Source organism: Neoarius graeffei, chromosome 18, assembly GCF_027579695.1.
Source record: "Neoarius graeffei isolate fNeoGra1 chromosome 18, fNeoGra1.pri, whole genome shotgun sequence".
In the NCBI taxonomy this organism is placed as follows: domain Eukaryota; kingdom Metazoa; phylum Chordata; class Actinopteri; order Siluriformes; family Ariidae; genus Neoarius; species Neoarius graeffei.
The window spans coordinates 61,352,754-61,372,093 of record NC_083586.1 but is presented as its reverse complement, the minus strand read 5'-3'; the positions used below and the strand labels follow the sequence as shown (position 1 = coordinate 61,372,093).

The window sequence follows — 19,340 nt, the reverse complement described above, 5'->3', positions numbered from 1 at the left end:
CTCTCCCTCCCCCCCTTTAGCGCTCTCCCTCCCCCCCTTTACCGCTCTCCCTCCCCCCCTTTAGCGCTCTCCCTCCCCCCCTTTAGCGCTCTCCCTCCCCCCCTTTACCGCTCTCCCTCCCCCCCTTACCGCTCTCCCTCCCCCCCTTACCGCTCTCCCCTCCCCCCCTTACCGCTCTCCCTCCCCCCCTTACCGCTCTCCCTCCCCCCCTTACCGCTCTCCCTCCCCCCCTTACCGCTCTCCCTCTCCCTCCCTTTAGCGCTCTCCCCCTCCCCCCCTTAGCGCTCTCCCCCTCCCCCCCTTAGCGCTCTCCCCCTCCCCCCCTTAGCGCTCTCCCCCTCCCCCCCTTAGCGCTCTCCCCCTCCCTCCCTTTAGCGCTCTCCCCCTCCCTCCCTTTAGCGCTCTCCCCCTCCCTCCCTTTAGCGCTCTCCCCCCTCCCTCCCTTTAGCGCTCTCCCCCTCCCTCCCTTTAGCGCTCTCCCCCTCCCTCCCTTTAGCGCTCTCCCCCTCCCCCCCTTAGCGCTCTCCCCCTCCCCCCCTTAGCGCTCTCCCCCTCCCTCCCTTTAGCGCTCTCCCCCTCCCTCCCTTTAGCGCTCTCCCCCTCCCTCCCTTTAGCGCTCTCCCCCTCCCTCCCTTTAGCGCTCTCCCCCTCCCTCCCTTTAGCGCTCTCCCCCTCCCTCCCTTTAGCGCTCTCCCCCTCCCTCCCTTTAGCGCTCTCCCCCTCCCTCCCTCCCTTTAGCGCTCTCCCCCTCCCTCCCTTTAGCGCTCTCCCCCTCCCCCCCTTTAGCGCTCTCCCCCTCCCCCCCTTTAGCGCTCTCCCCCTCCCCCCCTTTAGCGCTCTCCCCCCCCCCTCCCCTTTAGCGCTCTCCCCCCCCCCTCCCCTTTAGCGCTCTCCCCCCCCCCTCCCCTTTAGCGCTCTCCCCCCCCCCCCCCTTTAGCGCTCTCCCCCCCCCCTCCCCTTTAGCGCTCTCCCCCCCCCTCCCCCCTTTAGCGCTCTCCCCCCCTCCCCCCTTTAGCGCTCTCCCCCCCTCCCCCCTTTAGCGCTCTCCCCCCCCCCTCCCCTTTAGCGCTCTCCCCCCCCTCCCCTTTAGCGCTCTCCCCCCCCCTCCCCTTTAGCGCTCTCCCCCCCCCCTCCCCTTTAGCGCTCTCCCCCCCCCTCCCCTTTAGCGCTCTCCCCCCTCCCCCCTTTAGCGCTCTCCCCCCCTCCCCCCTTTAGCGCTCTCCCCCCCTCCCCTTTAGCGCTCTCCCCCCCTCCCCCCTTTAGCGCTCTCCCCCCCTCCCCCCTTTAGCGCTCTCCCCCCCCCCTCCCCTTTAGCGCTCTCCCCCCCCCTCCCCTTTAGCGCTCTCCCCCCCCTCCCCTTTAGCGCTCTCCCCCCCCTCCCCTTTAGCGCTCTCCCCCCCCCTCCCCTTTAGCGCTCTCCCCCCCCTCCCCTTTAGCGCTCTCCCCCCCCCCTCCCCTTTAGCGCTCTCCCCCCCCCCTCCCCTTTAGCGCTCTCCCCCCCCCTCCCCTTTAGCGCTCTCCCCCCCCCTCCCCTTTAGCGCTCTCCCCCCCCCCTCCCCTTTAGCGCTCTCCCCCCCCCCTCCCCTTTAGCGCTCTCCCCCCCCCTCCCCTTTAGCGCTCTCCCCCCCTCCCCCCTTTAGCGCTCTCCCCCCCCTCCCCCCTTTAGCGCTCTCCCCCCCCCTCCCCTTTAGCGCTCTCCCCCCCCCCTCCCCTTTAGCGCTCTCCCCCCCTCCCCCCTTTAGCGCTCTCCCCCCCCCTCCCCTTTAGCGCTCTCCCCCCCCCCTCCCCTTTAGCGCTCTCCCCCCCCCTCCCCTTTAGCGCTCTCCCCCCCCCTCCCCTTTAGCGCTCTCCCCCCCCCCTCCCCTTTAGCGCTCTCCCCCCCCCCTCCCCTTTAGCGCTCTCCCCCCCCCCCCTCCCCTTTAGCGCTCTCCCCCCCCCCTCCCCTTTAGCGCTCTCCCCCCCCCTCCCCTTTAGCGCTCTCCCCCCCCCCTCCCCTTTAGCGCTCTCCCCCCCCCTCCCCTTTAGCGCTCTCCCCCCCTCCCCCCTTTAGCGCTCTCCCCCCCTCCCCCCTTTAGCGCTCTCCCCCCCTCCCCCCTTTAGCGCTCTCCCCCCCCCTCCCCTTTAGCGCTCTCCCCCCCCTCCCCTTTAGCGCTCTCCCCCCCCTCCCCTTTAGCGCTCTCCCCCCCCCTCCCCTTTAGCGCTCTCCCCCCCCCTCCCCTTTAGCGCTCTCCCCCCCCCTCCCCTTTAGCGCTCTCCCCCCTCCCCCCTTTAGCGCTCTCCCCCCCCTCCCCCCTTTAGCGCTCTCCCCCCCTCCCCCCTTTAGCGCTCTCCCCCCCTCCCCCCTTTAGCGCTCTCCCCCCCCCTCCCCTTTAGCGCTCTCCCCCCCCCCTCCCCTTTAGCGCTCTCCCCCCCTCCCCCCTTTAGCGCTCTCCCCCCCCTCCCCTTTAGCGCTCTCCCCCTCCCCCCCTTTAGCGCTCTCCCCCCTCCCTCCCTTTAGCGCTCTCCCCCCTCCCTCCCTTTAGCGCTCTCCCCCCTCCCTCCCTCCCTTTAGCGCTCTCCCCCCCCCTCCCCTTTAGCGCTCTCCCCCCCCCCTCCCCTTTAGCGCTCTCCCCCCCCCTCCCCTTTAGCGCTCTCCCCCCCCCTCCCCTTTAGCGCTCTCCCCCCCCCTCCCCTTTAGCGCTCTCCCCCCCCCTCCCCTTTAGCGCTCTCCCCCCCCCCTCCCCTTTAGCGCTCTCCCCCCCCCTCCCCTTTAGCGCTCTCCCCCCCCCCTCCCCTTTAGCGCTCTCCCCCCCCCTCCCCTTTAGCGCTCTCCCCTTTAGCGCTCTCCCCCCCTCCCCTTTAGCGCTCTCCCCCCCTCCCCTTTAGCGCTCTCCCCCCCCTCCCCTTTAGCGCTCTCCCCCCCCTCCCCTTTAGCGCTCTCCCCCCCCCTCCCCTTTAGCGCTCTCCCCCCCCCCTCCCCTTTAGCGCTCTCCCCCCCCCCTCCCCTTTAGCGCTCTCCCCCCCCCTCCCCTTTAGCGCTCTCCCCCCCCCCTCCCCTTTAGCGCTCTCCCCCCCCTCCCCTTTAGCGCTCTCCCCCCCCCCTCCCCTTTAGCGCTCTCCCCCCCCCTCCCCTTTAGCGCTCTCCCCCCCCCTCCCCTTTAGCGCTCTCCCCCCCCCTCCCCTTTAGCGCTCTCCCCCCCCCCTCCCCTTTAGCGCTCTCCCCCCCCTCCCCTTTAGCGCTCTCCCCCCCCCTCCCCTTTAGCGCTCTCCCCCCCCCTCCCCTTTAGCGCTCTCCCCCCCCCTCCCCTTTAGCGCTCTCCCCCCCCTCCCCTTTAGCGCTCTCCCCCCCCCTCCCCTTTAGCGCTCTCCCCCCCTCCCCTTTAGCGCTCTCCCCCCCCCCTCCCCTTTAGCGCTCTCCCCCTCCCCTTTAGCGCTCTCCCCCCCCCCTTTAGCGCTCTCACCCCCCCCCTTTAGCGCTCTCACCCCCCCCCTTTAGCGCTCTCACCCCCTTTAGCCCTCCCTCCCCCCCAGCGCTCTCCCCCCCTCCCCTTTAGCGCTCTCCCCCTCCCCTTTAGCGCTCTCACCCCCCCCCTTTAGCGCTCTCACCCCCCCCCTTTAGCGCTCTCACCCCCTTTAGCCCTCCCTCCCCCCCTTTAGCCCTCCCTCCCCCCCTTAGCGCCCTCCCCCTTTAGCGCTCTCCCCCTCCCCTCCCCCCAGCGCTCTCCCCCCCTTTAGCGCTCTCCCCCTCCCCTCCCCCCAGCGCTCTCCCCCCCTTTAGCGCCCTCCCTCCCCCCTTTAGCGCTCTCCCCCCCTTTTGCGCTCTCCCCCCCCTTAGTGCCCCCCGCTTTAGCGCTCTCCCCCCCTTTAGCGCTCTCCCTCCCACCCCTTAGCGCTCTCCCTCCCCCTCCCCCCCAGCGCTCTCCCCCCGCTTTAGCGCTCTCCCTCCCCCCCTTTACCGCTCTCCCTCCCCCCCTTTAGCGCTCTCCCCCCTCCCCCCCTTTAGCGCTCTCCCCCTCCCTCCCTTTAGCGCTCTCCCCCTCCCTCCCTTTAGCGCTCTCCCCCTCCCTCCCTTTAGCGCTCTCCCCCTCCCTCCCTTTAGCGCTCTCTGGGACTGACATGGGCCTGCGAGAGGTTCCGCAACTTCCTGATTGGAAAACACTTCCAGCTGGAGACGGATCATAAGCCTCTAGTCTCCTGGGGTCTCAAGCTCTAGATGCCCTACCTCCTCGGATCCAGCGTTTCAGAATGCGTCTGATGCGCTATTCCTACTCCATATCACATGTGGCAGGGAAAAGTCTGTGGACGGCAGATACACTGTCACAGGCGCCAGTCGAGAGAGCAGAGACACCGGCTGAAAAAGAGCTGTTTGAAGACACGAATATCTACGTAGACATGGTGATGGAGAACCTACCTGCGAGCACCGTTTACCTAGCTGAACTGCGGGGCGAGCTGCAGAGGGACAGCGTGTGTGCACGTGTGATGCAGCTGTGTACAGAGGGATGGCCAGCCCACGGCACCAACGAACCTGCACTCAAGCTGTACTGGCCTGAACGCGCTTTCCTCACAGTTCAAGATGGTCTACTGTTAAAAGGACAAAGACTTGTTATCCCCTCAACGATGAGAAATGATGTTCTTGTCAAGTTGCACGAAGGTCATCAAGGTGTGGTCAAGTGCAGAGAGAGGGCGCAACAGTCAGTATGGTGGCCGGGGCTGAGCCAGCAGCTGAACGAGGTGGTTCTGAGCTGCCGGGCATGCTGCCAGGAGAGACAGAACCACAGGGAGCCGCTGATGCCAACGCCGTATCCAGGCCGACCATGGCAAATGTGTGGAGCAGATTTGTTCGTCCTAGAGAGCAAGACCTACCTGCTAGTGGTGGACTACGCATCAAGGTATGTGGAAATCGCACTGCTGACCCACACAACGTCCAAAGATGTGATCAATCACCTCAAGTCCATTTTTGCACGTCACGGGATCTGTGAGACACTGGTCACCGATAACGGGCCACAGTTCTCAGGAGCCGACTTTGCCGACTTTTCTGAGTCCTATGGGTTTTGCCATGTGACCAGCAGTCCAAAATACCCCCAGGGAAATGCTGAAGCTGAGCGGGCAGTACAGACCGTGAAGGGACTCCTGAAGAAGTCTGACGATCCGTACCTCGCCTTGCTTGCATACAGGTCTACTCCACTGCAAAATGGATATAGCCCAGCGCAACTTCTCATGGGGAGGAGACTTCGCACCACTGTGCCTATTCTGCCTGCACTTTTGGAGCCTGCTCTTCCTGATGGAGGCGCTGTTCTTCGGAAGGAGGAGGAGAGGAAGAGGAGAGATGCACAGCGCTACAATCTGCGACACCGTGCACGGGACCTCAACAGCCTCACTCCTGGGCAGGACGTGTGGGTCACAGACCAAAAAGCGTCTGGAGCTGTCATCGGAAGTCACACCACCCCTCGCTCATATCTGGTGGAGGGTCCCCATGGGATCATCAGGCGAAACCGTCGCCATCTCATCGCCATGCAGCCTTCACCAGAGCAAAGCAACAGTGGTGCAGCCGAGCAGATTCCAGTAGGGGTTCCAGAACGACCAGCACCACCGCAGCAGAATGTTCCAGAACCACCATCTACTCCCACGGTCAGAACCAGGTCTGGGAGAGCTGTGGTAAGACCGACCCGGTTCAACTTGTGATTCTGCTTATCACAGACTTTACAGAGACTGAGACAATCACACACACACACACACACACACACACACTCACACAAAGGAAGACAAAAATGTGTTTTATATTGTGATTGAGCTATTTTTATTATTGCAGTGTTTGAATGTAAATGTTCCAAGTTTCAGAGTTAGAAGAGCATAGACAGTACAAGATGTTTTGTATTGTATTTTATAATTTCCTGTTCCAAAGTAAGGTTAAATTGCTGTGTGTCTGTTGGGAGTGTGAATGACTCAGATAGGAGCAGACCTTCCAGCCACAGGGGCAGAATAATTCCCTAAGGTCCTGCTGAATCAATGGTAGTCTACCCATTGATTCTAAAAAGGGAAGATGTGGTGTAACTGTTTTGTGTACAACTACGGAGCGCGAGATGATGACGTCAGAGTTGGAACGTTAGGCAGTTAGAGTCAGGTCAGTCAGGCTGCCTGTGTGTAGTAGAGAGAGACACGCTATGAAATAAACATTCACGCTTTACAGTCGGACTCCACGCAGTTATTGGATAACACGACACCCCTTTAGTGCTCTCTCTCTCCCTCCCCCTTTAGTGCTCTCTCTCTCTCCCTCCCCCTTTAGTGCTCTCTCTCCCTCCCCCTTTAGTGTTCTCTCTCTCTCCGCCTTTAGTGCTCTCTCTCTCCCCCTCCCCCTTTAGTGTTCTCTCTCTCTCCGCCTTTAGTGCTCTCTCTCTCCCCCTCCCCCTTTAGTGTTCTCTCTCTCTCCGCCTTTAGTGCTCTCTCTCTCTCCCTCCCCCTTTAGTGCTCTCTCTCCCTCCCCCTTTAGTGTTCTCTCTCTCTCCGCCTTTAGTGCTCTCTCTCTCCCCCTCCCCCTTTAGTGCTCTCTCCCCCCCCCCTTTAGTGCTCTCTCCCCCCCCCTCCCCCTTTAGTGCTCTCTCTCCCTCCCCCTTTAGGCTACGTTCACACTGCAGGCTGAAGTGACTCAAATCCGATCTTTTCGCCCATATGTGACCTGTATCCGATCTTTTATTGACAATATGAACGACACAGATCCGATTTTTTCAAATCCGACCCAGGCCGTTTGGATATGTGGTGCTAATTCCGATTCCTATCCGCTCTTTTCATATGCGACTTCAGTCTGAACCGCCAGGTCGCATTCATCCGACTTACACGTCATCAACAAGCCACAAACGTCACTATTCTGCGCTGAAGTAGGCGGCGGGTCTCTCAAAAAAGTTACAACAACATGGCGCATAATCACGGGCGCAGATAGAGGGTGGGACGAGTCATATTTAAATTCACCTTGTTCGGTCCCCCCTACTTATAGGGAGGAAAAAACGTATATGCTGTCTTTCTTTGCATAAGGCAAACCTCACGGAAAAATCAAAAGACTAATTACCATTCGGTTTATTGAGGTGCACAGCAGTGTATACATATAGTTGCAACAACTCACATAAAACAAAACAAAGACTGATATTCGGTTGGTTGAGCTGCGCAGACTGCACAGGTTGCGAGCTCGAGCTTGGTTGCTATGGTTACTAACAACAAGTTTGACAGGCATATCGGGGTTGGGGTTGGTTTGCTGGCAGCTTTGTCCCCCCCAGTTTTTTGTCCCCCCCAGTTCAAAAAACGTATCTGCGCCCCTGCGCATGACATCAATGCGAGGGACGCTTCGGGCTGTGAAGGTTCTGAATCTTCTCAATGGAAGGACGCAGAGGTTAGGGAGCTGATTTCCATTTGGGGGGATGCAGCTATTCAAGCTAGATTGGATGAGTCATACCGCAACCGGGCGGTTTTACTTCCGTAAACACTGGCCATGCTCACTGCGTGTGACGTCGTCATATCCTGCAGTGCGCATGCGGAACACTTTTAGGTCGCTTTTCGTTCATACTGAGGATCACATACAAGTCGCATATATTTGTTAATGTGAACGACCTCACAAAAAAATCGGATTTCACAAAAAAATCGGAATTGAGCATTAAGCCTTGCAGTGTGAACGTAGCGTTAGTGTTCTCTCTCTCTCCGCCTTTAGTGCTCTCTCTCTCCCCCTCCCCCTTTAGTGCTCTCTCCCCCTCCCCCTTTAGTGCTCTCTCTCCCCCTCCCCCTTTAGTGCTCTCTCTCTCTCCCCCTCCCCCTTTAGTGCTCTCTCTCTCTCCCCCTCCCCCTTTAGTGCTCTCTCTCTCTCCCCCTCCCCCTTTAGTGCTCTCTCTCCCTCCCCCTTTAGTGCTCTCTCTCTCTCTCTCTCCTGCTGTACTGTGTGACCTGTGGACCTTCTCCCTGTGTGTTTTTAGTTATAAATGAGCTCAGATTGTTACACTGGAGAGTTTATCCAGGTTTGCTCACTGTCTGAGGCCTGCATGTGCATCATCAACATGTTTCTGCATTTCATGTTGCAGGAGGTGTTGTTTCTCAGCGGTGGGCTGTGTTTTACACACCGAGATCCATCTGTGCTGGAAAGGGATCTACAGTGACTCTGGGCTGCAGATACACATATCCAACATCTCGAAATCGGTCTAAAGTTGAGAAAACTTTCTGGAGCAGAGAACGGGTTCAAAGACGTAAAGAGCCTCCTGATCTGTCTTCAGACCCAGAGTACAGAGACAGGGTTCAGTACCTCGGAGACACACTGAGTGACTGCAGTCTCAGACTGAGTGATGTGAGAGAACAGGACCGAGGCACATACTACTTCACATTTATAACAGACGGATATCGTGGAATTTTTCAAGGTGTACCTGGAGTTTTTCTTTCTGTCAGAGGTAAGCCACATCAGCTCAAATAATAATAACACACTGCACTTTATTCACCGTAAAAATATTTAGCTTTTCAACATTAGTACCACGGTTTTCCATTTAAGAATTTTAATTTTCTACAAAGAAAACATCTCAATAAAGAGCTGTGTGAGTGCTCGCTTTAGTTATCTCACTCGTTAACAGTGACTGAAGGTACAAAACTCAACAACTCGGCGAGAAGAACCCGGCTGCAGCCCGGAGAGCAAGGTGGGGCATGTGTAGCCCCGCCCCGAACCCTATCCCCAGAGGTGGACAAAGTACCCAACTTTATTACTTATGTCAAAGTCCAGATCCCACTGGTCCAATGTTACTCCGATACAAGTGAAAGTTCTCCAGTCAAATTTTTACTCAAGTTAAAGTACTGAAGTACTTGCTTTTAAAAATACTTAAGTATTAAAAGTATATTTTCTGTTAACGCATCGTTGTATTATTGCCACAACGCTGATAATACCTCATGCCTCTGAAGCAGCGTACTGGATTATTTTGAGAATTCATAAAATGAACGCAGGGGTGGCACGGTGGTGTAGTGGTTAGTGCTGCCGCCTCACAGCAAGAAGATCTGGGTTCGAGCCCCGTGGCCGGCGAGGGCCTTTCTGCGTGGAGTTTGCATGTTCTCCCCGTGGGTTTCCTCCGGGTGCTCTGGTTTCCCCCACAGTCCAAAGACATGCAGGTTAGGTTAACTGGTGACTCTAAATTGACCGTGAGTGTGAATGGTTGTCTATGTGTCAGCCCTGTAATGACCTGGCAACTTGTCCAGGGTGTACCCCGCCTTTTGCCCGTAGTCAGCTGGGATAGGCTTAAAATTAATAATGAGAACACATTCCACGTTTATGTAATTTTAAAGGCAGGAGAAATTACTAATATTCAAAAATAAATCAGTTTGAGCCTGGTATTGCACTGACACTATATTTATAGTTCAGTCATGAGTCTTTCCTGTGAACTGTTAGATGAAGCACTAGGTCTGGGTTTAATATAAATAAATACTGTCATGCGTCTTACTTGGTAGATTTGCTATAAACATATTTTAGAAGAGTCAAATAATTCTTAAATTATATTTCTCTTCAAAGGACATTATTTAGTGTCACCAGTTGCATTTATTCTGTATGAAAATGTATCAGCTGTAACCCAAAAGCACACAGAAGCAGGCACTGCCACCCAGTACAGTAACAGGTGCACTTTATCATTCTGACCACCAGATGGCACTAGTGTGCACAGTGTTTCAAAGCTTCCAGTCAGGAACCTTTCATAGATCCAGTTGAAGGAAAACTTTAGAAAGGTTCATTTTGACATCACTAACAGATCAGATCGATAAGATCGAGGAGGCTTCGACTCGCTACAGACACACTGCTGGAGTGAGATCTGGCAAAGTGTGTTTTGGCATTCCTATTTAAAGAGAGACATCTGACTGTAGACAGGAGAGCGCCATTAGTAATCAAGGGACTTTGAAGAGAGAAGGTCGACTAGAGGTCATGGTTGAGAATCAGGGTTGTTGTCCACATGTCCTATTGTCCTACTGCATGTGAAAATATTGTTGCAGATTGCGGTCCTAAAAAGGCCTTTAAAAAACCTCAAGAAACACGTGTTCAGACGCCACCTCACACATGTGCAGAAGAGACTCCACAGTACTTACCCACCCTGAAGATATAAACAGTTACTCATTTTTTAATAATTACACGTTGCAAATACATACAATTAATAATTAAAACACGTTTGTAAAGAGTGAAAGTGAAATGGCAGTATATTGTTCTTTATGTGCAGCGGCTCAGTCTGAGCTGTAAGTAGCTACCACGGGCGATTGCTCTAAGACAGCGAGGGAGGCTCAGCCTCCTCTAAAAATGACGAACATCGTGTGGGATGAATTGCGCTAGGCTTATGTTATAGCCGACCTTATAACATTGCTATTTCAGATCCAGAATCATAGAAATATATGTGCTCAACCCAACTACAGTGCGAAATCATTCCGTTATAACTTTAATGTGCGCGTGAGTTTTTCCCCCTCGTGACAGCGCGATGCAGCCCAGCCTCAGTGGACTTCAATGGCATTTGGGAGCTATGCGCTTTTCAATCTCAAAATGCAAGACGGTTATTGGACAAACACTGCGAAAATGCCCACCCACGGACTTCGAGCCTCACATGGGAGGGACATGGCAGTTTCCACGAGGAGACTGGTGATTGGTGAAAGCGGCTGGATATTTTCTTTGATTGACAGCTCGTTTCAACTATAGACAGGCAGCGGTGAATCTCAGTTCAGTCCCATGCGGATTCACAAGTGCTGTGGTGTATTGTAAGAGATCAGCTTACATTTCGATTTCATTCATTACATACGGTTTCTACCAGCTTTTTTAGTTTGTATATATTTTCATTGTAAATAAAGTGTAAATATAGTGTTGTCAAGTTTGCTATCTTAGTTCCAGAAATTTCGTTTATTTGAGTGACTGAACTTGAACTTGAGGGGGCTAGTCAGCTAGCAAGAAAGCTGCGCATGGATGCCAAGCATTGCTGATTTAATTTTGGCGAAGCCATTTGCGAAGCCATTTGGCGAAGCCAGTCTTCCTTTCGAGGAAAAAATTTAAATTAAAGAGCAGGGTAGACCAACGCCTCAAACTGACTTGGTGAAAAAGGTAGGGAATAATACTCGTTCCTTTCAGCTTTCCTGGTACGAGAAAGTGAATTGGCTAACAGCAAGTGACCCACATCAACAACAGTAAATAGGCTACTTTAGTAATATGTCATGGATGGACCAAAAATATAGAATCTATTTAAAATGTTTATGCTGAGTATATTATATTGGAATATGTATTTTTCTGGATATGAATTAAACACAGCTACAATTTGGAAAACATTTTTAAACAAAAACACAGCCGAGAACATTTCACACTACAGACCTGGATTAAAAGTGAAGGGTTATCAAAATTGTCAATAAAACATTTCTCAGTCAAAATAAGTAAAATATAGGGAAAGTGTCATTGAATGAAATGTGTGGCACCCAGCTCTACTGCTGAGGTTCCTGACAAAGAGCTGCTTTCAATAATGATCAATTTTTAAACAACATGCCACAATTTTAAAATATAAAATGTTAAAATATACCCCTCCCCCCCAACACCACCATCATGTATATTGGACAGTAGGCTAATGGGCCAAAAGAACCTGTTATTTCACAGTTTGTGACGCTGCCAACAATCAGCCAGATCAGAGGCAAGAGTATGGGCAAAATTGATGTTTTTTCTTTTAAAATCTGGAAATATCGTAACCGACCAGCCTCCCGTTTGAAAGACTACCAGCCGCCACTGGTAGCTACGTGGTTTAAATTCAGTTTTAATGTCCTGGATTGGTGTTTGGTGTAATCTGTAGAGAAAACTGTAGAACTTCAGCGACATATTAGTTCAACAAACTTGAGCTCGTCATACAAAGTGTTTACTGCACCCACGATATTCAGCATCTCCTCACTGACTAATTAACCAAGCAACGACTTTTGAAGTGTGTGAAAGTGTCAGTCTACATGGAGGTCATTCATTCAGTGGATTAATATTTATTTAACATTAAAAGGAACAGTAAATGACTTTCTTCCATAAAACAGCATCATTAATCACTGAACCACTGACAGCTAATTATACAGAACAATCATGAACATGTGCTCGCTGTATTTGGGGAGGCAGTTCAGTTCAATTCAGTTTGATTTGCATCGTGCTTTTAACAACAGACAGTGTCACAGCAACTTTACAGAAATCTGGAGCTAGAGGTTTAATAATAATAATAATAATAATGACTGTTAATGACGGTGTAGCTCACTCCGGCCCCGTCTAGTCCAGAAGGAAAGACCTAAAGTGGGCCACCTAGCTTCTCTGTTTTGGCGCAAGAGTAGCATACTTTCCACTGGCACCCTGTTGACCAACAGTACCGGAGGCGGCCGTTGTTAACCCGGCCCCGACTGATCCGGTATGGTATTTCTCTTTTCAATCCGCATGTTAGATTCGGCACAGTTTTACACCAGATGCCCTTCCTGACCCAACCCTCTCCATTTATCCGGGCTTGGGACCGGCGCCAAGAGTACGCTTATGCACCCCCTGTGGCTGGATTTATACAAGCAATCGTATAAACCCAGCCACTGTGGGTGTATAATATGCAAGCAATATATACTATATAGAAGCTAAGCTACACTATATTGCCAAAAGTATTTGCTCACCCATCCAAATTATCGGAATCAGGTGTTCCAATCACTTCCATGGCCACAGGTGTATAAAATCAAGCAGCTAAGCATGCAGACTGTTTTTACAGTTTGGAGCTGGCCCCTTCCTCTTCGAACATGACTGTGCATAAAGCAAGGTCCATAAAGACATGGATGACGGAGTCTGGTGTGGATGAACTCGGCTGGCCTGCACAGAGTCCTGACCTCAACCCGATAGAACACCTTTGGGATGAATTAGAGCGGAGACTGAGAGCCAGGCCTTCTCGTCCAACATCAGCGTGTGACCTCACAAATGCGCTTCTGGAAGAATGGTCAAAAATTCCCATAAACACACTCCTAAACCTTGTGGACAGCCTTCCCAGAAGAGTTGAAGCTGTTCTAGCTGCAAAGGGTGGACCGATGGCATATTGAACCCTATGGATTAATGGGATGTCACTTAAGCTCATATGTGAGTCAAGGCAGGTGAGCAAATACTTTTGGCAATATAGTGTATATATAGAAGCTATATACACCTTAGGAATACCGACCTATTTACCAGAAATAATTCAAAACGGCGAGGAACTGACTGAGAAGAAACGATTTTTGTTGAACTGCTCATTAAGAATTAATTAGTCCATAACTTCATGATTAATTGTAATTAAGCAAATCTGGGTAGAAGTTACATGCACCCTAGGTACCCCTACCTTCATGCCAGAAAGAATCAAAATCAGAGAAGAATTGAGGGAGAAGTGATTTTCATGAAATGTGAACGACGCCGGACAATACATGATGGCACAAGTTCATCACCTATCGGCCGGATGAGATGATATTATTATTATTATAATAATAATAAGATGGAATATATATTGTTTTATATTTATAGTATAAACATGAGGCATGTCTCCCCTCAGCTAATATCTGCTAGTTAAAATGCAGTAAGTTTATGATTCGGAAGCTAAACGATGTGATTCAATAACAGGAGAACAGACACTAATCCCCACAGGCTGCACTGCATGTTTTCCTCTTTCCTCTCAGCCTCAGAGCTTCAGGTGGAGATGAGTCCTGATGAAGTGGTTGAGGGAAAGACAGTCACTCTCACATGTAAAATCACCTGCAGCCCGACTGTCTCCTGGTACAAAAGTGGAAATCTTTTATCCTCCTCTTCTAACCCTCTCCGTCTGCAGCCAGTCAGTCAGAGGGATTCAGGTGATTACAGCTGTGCTGCACAGGGAGAAGATTATCGCTCCCCTGCTGTCACTCTTGATGTCCAATGTAAGTCCAGATTTATTCTTCTCATCTCATCATCTCAAGCTGCTTTATCCTTCTACAGGGTCGCAGGCAAGCTGGAGCCTATCCCAGCTGACTACGGGCGAAAGGCGGGGTACACCCTGGACAAGTCGCCAGGTCATCACAGGGCTGACACATAGACACAGACAACCATTCACACTCACATTCACACCTACGGTCAATTTAGAGTCACCAGTTAACCTAACCTGCATGTCTTTGGACTGTGGGGGAAACCGGAGCACCCGGAGGAAACCCACACGGACACGGGGAGAACATGCAAACTCCACACAGAAAGGCCCTCGCCGGCCACGGGGCTCGAACCCAGGACCTTCTTGCTGTGAGGCGACAGCGCTAACCACTACACCACCGTGCCGCCCCCAGATTTATTCTTTCACTCATGAAACTAGCAACACAAAGTTGGTGCTGAATCCACATGTAAAATGAATCCCATCAGTAATGAAGCAGGAACCAGCAGCACAGCAACACAAGTCATCAGTTGATGTGAAGTTTCACTGGATGCATTCTGATCAGGTTTACACTGGACATGATTAACGGCTTTAGTCCTACAGAATACTGCAGAGAGAACTTCATTATTCTTTTACAGAAAAGATATTTAGATATGAACAGTTCACATCTCTCAGAGAGCCAACTCGCTCCAAAACTGTACAAGGTACCATGATGATAAATTAGCTGCTCATTAAGCAAACATGTCTCATTACATCATGTGTCAGTAATTAAAGTGGCCTCTCTCTCGGTATCTAGAGTTAAATCTGTCTGTGGGTTAAACCTCCACAATGCAGACAGACTCGCATACAAGCATCCATATGGATCTGCATGCTTACATACTCGCACACTAGAATATTTTAACATTAGCATACATGTGTATTATCATACTTGCACACCAGACTAGCATAAACTTAAGTTTGCTGGGAATCAAACCCGGGTCGCTGGTGTGGTAACTCAGCAAACCCCCACTAGGCCACCAGGGGATTGACTCAAGTGCAGAGGAGTGAGACAAAAGTAGAGCTCAAAAACAGTTTGCCAACACACAGAAGATCAGAAAAGTCCAAAAAAATCCACAAAAGTAAAATCCAAACTCACAGGAGACACAAGGGAAAAACACATCCAAAAGCTCAAAGTCCAAAAAAAATCCAAAACCAAAGAGGAAGGTGCAAAAAATCCAAACACTCAGAAGATACAAAAATGGCAAGTCTCTAGTTAACAAAACACAGTCCAAAAAGTCCCAAGAAAGCAAAATACCATAAACACAAGTACACAGGCAAAGGTACACGGAACAGCGGTGACTAGCCATGAACAGCACAAAGACTCAGTAACTAGAGAGACCAAATGGGGGAGTATAAATACCCAAAAATAATTGAACACAGGTGATAATTGGTAATTAAGACTAGGTGGGGCACAGGCACATGAAAAACAAAGAAGCACATGGCTGTCAAAACAAAACACAAACCCCCTAGCTGTCAAAACAAACATAACAAGACAAAGATAAAATAGCGGCCTCTAGAGGCCAAGATAGTCCCAAGTCCTAACATAAATGCTCATTAGTGTTCTAGCGTGCTGAAATATTTGAATATTAGCATACATGTGTATTTGCAAGCTTACATACTTGAACACTACAATATTTGAATATTAGCCTACAGATGTATTTACATGCTCACAGACTAGAATACATGAATATCAGCATGTGTGTGTTAACGTGCTTTCATACTTACTTGCTAGAATATTTGAATATTAGCATACAGAAGCACTCAAAAGTTTTGACACACTTGTTACTGTGAATGAGTAGGTGTGTCCAAACTTTTAACTCATACTGTACGTGTATTAGCATGCTTACATACTTGCATGCTAGGATATTTTAATATTAGCATAGCATATAGATATATTAGCATGGGCGGCACGGTGGTGTAGTGGTTAGCACTGTCGCCTCACAGCAAGAAGGTTCTGGGTTTGAGCCCAGTGGCTGATGAGGGCCTTTCTGTGTGGAGTTTGCATGTTCTCCCCGTGTCCGCGTGGGTTTCCTCTGGGTGCTCCGGTTTCCCCCACAGTCCAAAGACATGCAGGTTAGGCTAATTGGTGGCTCTAAATTGACCGTAGGTGTGAATGTGAGTGTGAATGGTTGTTTGCCTCGATGGGTCAGCCCTGTGATGATCTGGTGACTTGTCCAGGGTGAACCCTGCCTCTCGCCCGTAGTCAGCTGGGATAGGCTCCAGCTCACCCGCGACCCTGCACAGGATAAGCGGCTACAGATAATGGATGGATGAATATATTAGCATAATTGTATATTCTCACACTTCAATTTTAGCTTACAAATATATTTGCATATTAGCATTGTCACGTCCCCCTGTGCCCCTTCAGGTACACATCTGCAAGTGCACGTGCAGTACTGGAGCCTGAATGGGGGGAATTGATTGCACCTGTGCACAGGTGACAGGTGGCGTTAAATACCTCCTTTTCTCTTTTGCAAGGGGGGGGGGGCACTCTGACCTCGACCTCACCGCTGGTACTCTGTTTCATTTTATCTTCACTAACTCTGTCCTCTCACTCTTTTGCTCTTCCTTTACAGCTGACATACTGATACTGATACACCCACTCAAACATCATTCACTCGCATACATCCATACATTATTACTCCCCTAGACACTTGTTGAAATACTGGTTGTTGTTGAAAATCAATAAATGACCTAAAATTTGAATTCTGTTGTCGTCTCCTTTTCATGTTGCTCCCTAAACGAGCGGGGTCGTAACATGAATTGGGGGCTCGTCCGGGAGTCCTGTTTGGCTTTGACTCTTGGACTGTGAGCGCATCCAGGTGAGAACATTTGTTGTTAATTATCAGTCTCTGGTTTAGGAAGAGTGCTTCAGCCAGGCTTTGCCTGTCCATCGAAGTCCTGTTTATTATTTTCGATCTGTGTTTGTTGTTTTTAGGGGTAAATCCGATCGGGAGTTTTATATTCCTGTCGGGGGCACGCTTCAGACAATTTTTGATTGTACTGAGTTAATGCGTTATCCAGTCGCCCCGAGGTCGGCAAGCCTCCGAAGACTAGGTAGGCAAAGTTAGTATTTTGTCTATGTCAGGTCACCAGAGGACTGTAACTTTTCTACTCTGTACATTTTAGTGATGTTAATCAGTGGTCTCATCTGGATGCAATCGCAGTAGTTTGGGCCGTGCCAGCAGGATGGGTGAGTGAATTTTGTATTGTGTATCAGTAAATGTTAGCGGTTTGTTGTAACGCTTGCTTGTTTTGCGGTTATGTTGGGTTGGAACGCGGGTTTGTTTTAGATCGATTGTGTGCGTTCATTAATTAGTAACCCATTTTCCCGTTTGTGGTGAAGGCAGCGCGTAGGCTTTGTAAGTTACCGAGGAGGTATCTCCGTTTATAATTGGTTGTAACTTGGCCTGTGAGTGAGGTGTACAGATTAAACGCGTCTTCGCGTATCTGTGAATTTGGACAGCAAGCGAGTAATTATTTCTAAACATTACATAATTGTTTGTTTAGTTTGTGCAGATCGTAATTTGAATGCTTTCTGTAGCTGCTGTCGTTTGTAAAAGTGGGGATAGACTTTTGTTTAATCACCAGTGGTAGGTTTGTGCCTCACGTTTTGTTTTGTCACGTTTTTTCCCTTCTCTTTGTATGGTTAGTAGCCTATGCCTGATTCGTAATTAATCACTGATGTTAGCGTGAGACTGACACGTTTGACTGTGCTGGATAGTGTAGTCAGTAGGCTATTGTGATTAATGAAAGTGTATGTTCTCATTGAGTAGGTACTTCTTTACAATGGCATCTGTTGAAGATTTTGTTGCTCAGCCGTCTGTAGAATTGTTGTTAACTTTCACTAAAGAACAACTTCTGGCTGTAGCGCAACAGTATGGTCTAACCATTAGTAGTGGAGATAAAAAGTTAAAGGAGACGTTGGTTACCATTATTAAGTACCAGCTGATTGAACTCTCCATTATTAAAGAGGAGGTGGAGGAGGAGCTTGAAGAGGCTGATGGTGATGATGACGATGATGATAATGGTGGTGGTGGTGATGTTGACGGTAAAGTGGATGTTAAAGGGGATGTTAATGCAGAGCGGAAGGAAGTGGTGGCTGCTAATGCTCCACCTGTGAATACTCATGGGCCACCAAAGCCTAAGAGTAAAAGGGCCATGAGTACTCGTGATAGGGAGCTGGAGGTGGAGCTCCGGAGATTGGAGTTGAATCAACAATTGGAACTCCAGGTAGCACTTCAGCGTATGGCCAACGACCATGCTCTGGCCATGAAAAGGCTTGAGCTGGAGGTAAAACCACCTCTTGAACTTCCTCAGACTTTTGCTTCTTCTGCCTTGTCTGCTGAGACAAAGTTTGACGTCTGTAAAAATATCCGTCTTGTGCCACCCTTCACAGAGAAGGACGTGGACAAATACTTTAACCATTTTGAGAGGGTAGCTACCTCGCTGAACTGGCCTAAAAATGTGTGGACGATGCTACTCCAGTGTGTGTTTACTGGCAAGGCCAGAGAGGTGTTTACTGCTTTACCTGTTGCCGAATCCAAGGACTATGACATTGTGAAGAAAACTGTCCTGCATATCTTTGAGTTAGTCCCTGAGGCGTATCGCCAACGCTTCAGAAATGTAAAAAAATCTGATCAGGAGACATATGTCGAACATGCTCGTGAGAAGGAGCATTTGTTTGACAGGTGGTGCAGTGCACATGATGTTAGAACTAAGGAAGACTTGCGTGAATTGATTCTCCTTGAAGATTTCACCAATGGTCTTCCCGAGTCTGTGGCTGTACACCTGAAGGAGCATGATGTTAAGACCTTGGAGAATGCTGCAGTTTTAGCTGATAAATACATCCTAACCCATAAAGGCATGTTTGATGGCCGTGGGCCTAAACCTCATGGTAAGGGTAAGTCATTTACCAAGAGTAAGCCACCTAGTGGAGGTAGTAATAGTCCACCGTCCTCTCAATCTGTGTTTCCTAGCCGTCCACCAGATAAATCTGATCTTGTCTGTTTTTACTGCAAGAAAGTTGGGCATAAAGCGAATGAGTGCTTTTCCCGTAAGAAGAAGGGTAATAACCCTAAGTCTTCTGGTCTAATTACAGCATGTGGTACTGGGCCAGTCCTCTTGCCCAAGTCTAAAAAGAGTAAACGTGCTGTGGTTACCATTACAGGTAGTGAGGAGAGGGGAGATTCCGATTATGCACCTTTCATTACACCTGGTTTCGTTTCTGTGTCTGGCCAGTCCAATGTTAGCCTTCCAATTCGCATACTTAGAGATACTGGGGCTGCACAGTCCTTTATGCTAGCTGGTATCTTGCCGCTTTCTGAGAGTACTGCAATGGGGACTCATGTAGTTATCAAAGGCTTTGAGATGACTCCCATGTTGGTGCCCCTACACCGGGTACACTTAGTGTCTGAACTGGTCACTGGTGATGTTGTGGTTGGAGTCCGTTCA

The 19,340-nt window shown here is 50.5% G+C and overlaps 1 protein-coding gene across 1 annotated transcript in view; it reads left to right on the top strand.

Annotated features, from left to right (window-relative positions):
* LOC132866401 (B-cell receptor CD22-like) overlaps window positions 1–19,340 on the top strand; it is a 54,017-nt gene that overhangs the window by 22,173 nt on the left and 12,504 nt on the right. The window contains exons 3-4 of the mRNA XM_060899166.1: window positions 8,037–8,396; window positions 13,630–13,866. Of these exons, the coding sequence (XP_060755149.1) occupies window positions 8,037–8,396; window positions 13,630–13,866 (597 nt within the window). The remainder of the gene's footprint in view (window positions 1–8,036; window positions 8,397–13,629; window positions 13,867–19,340) is intronic.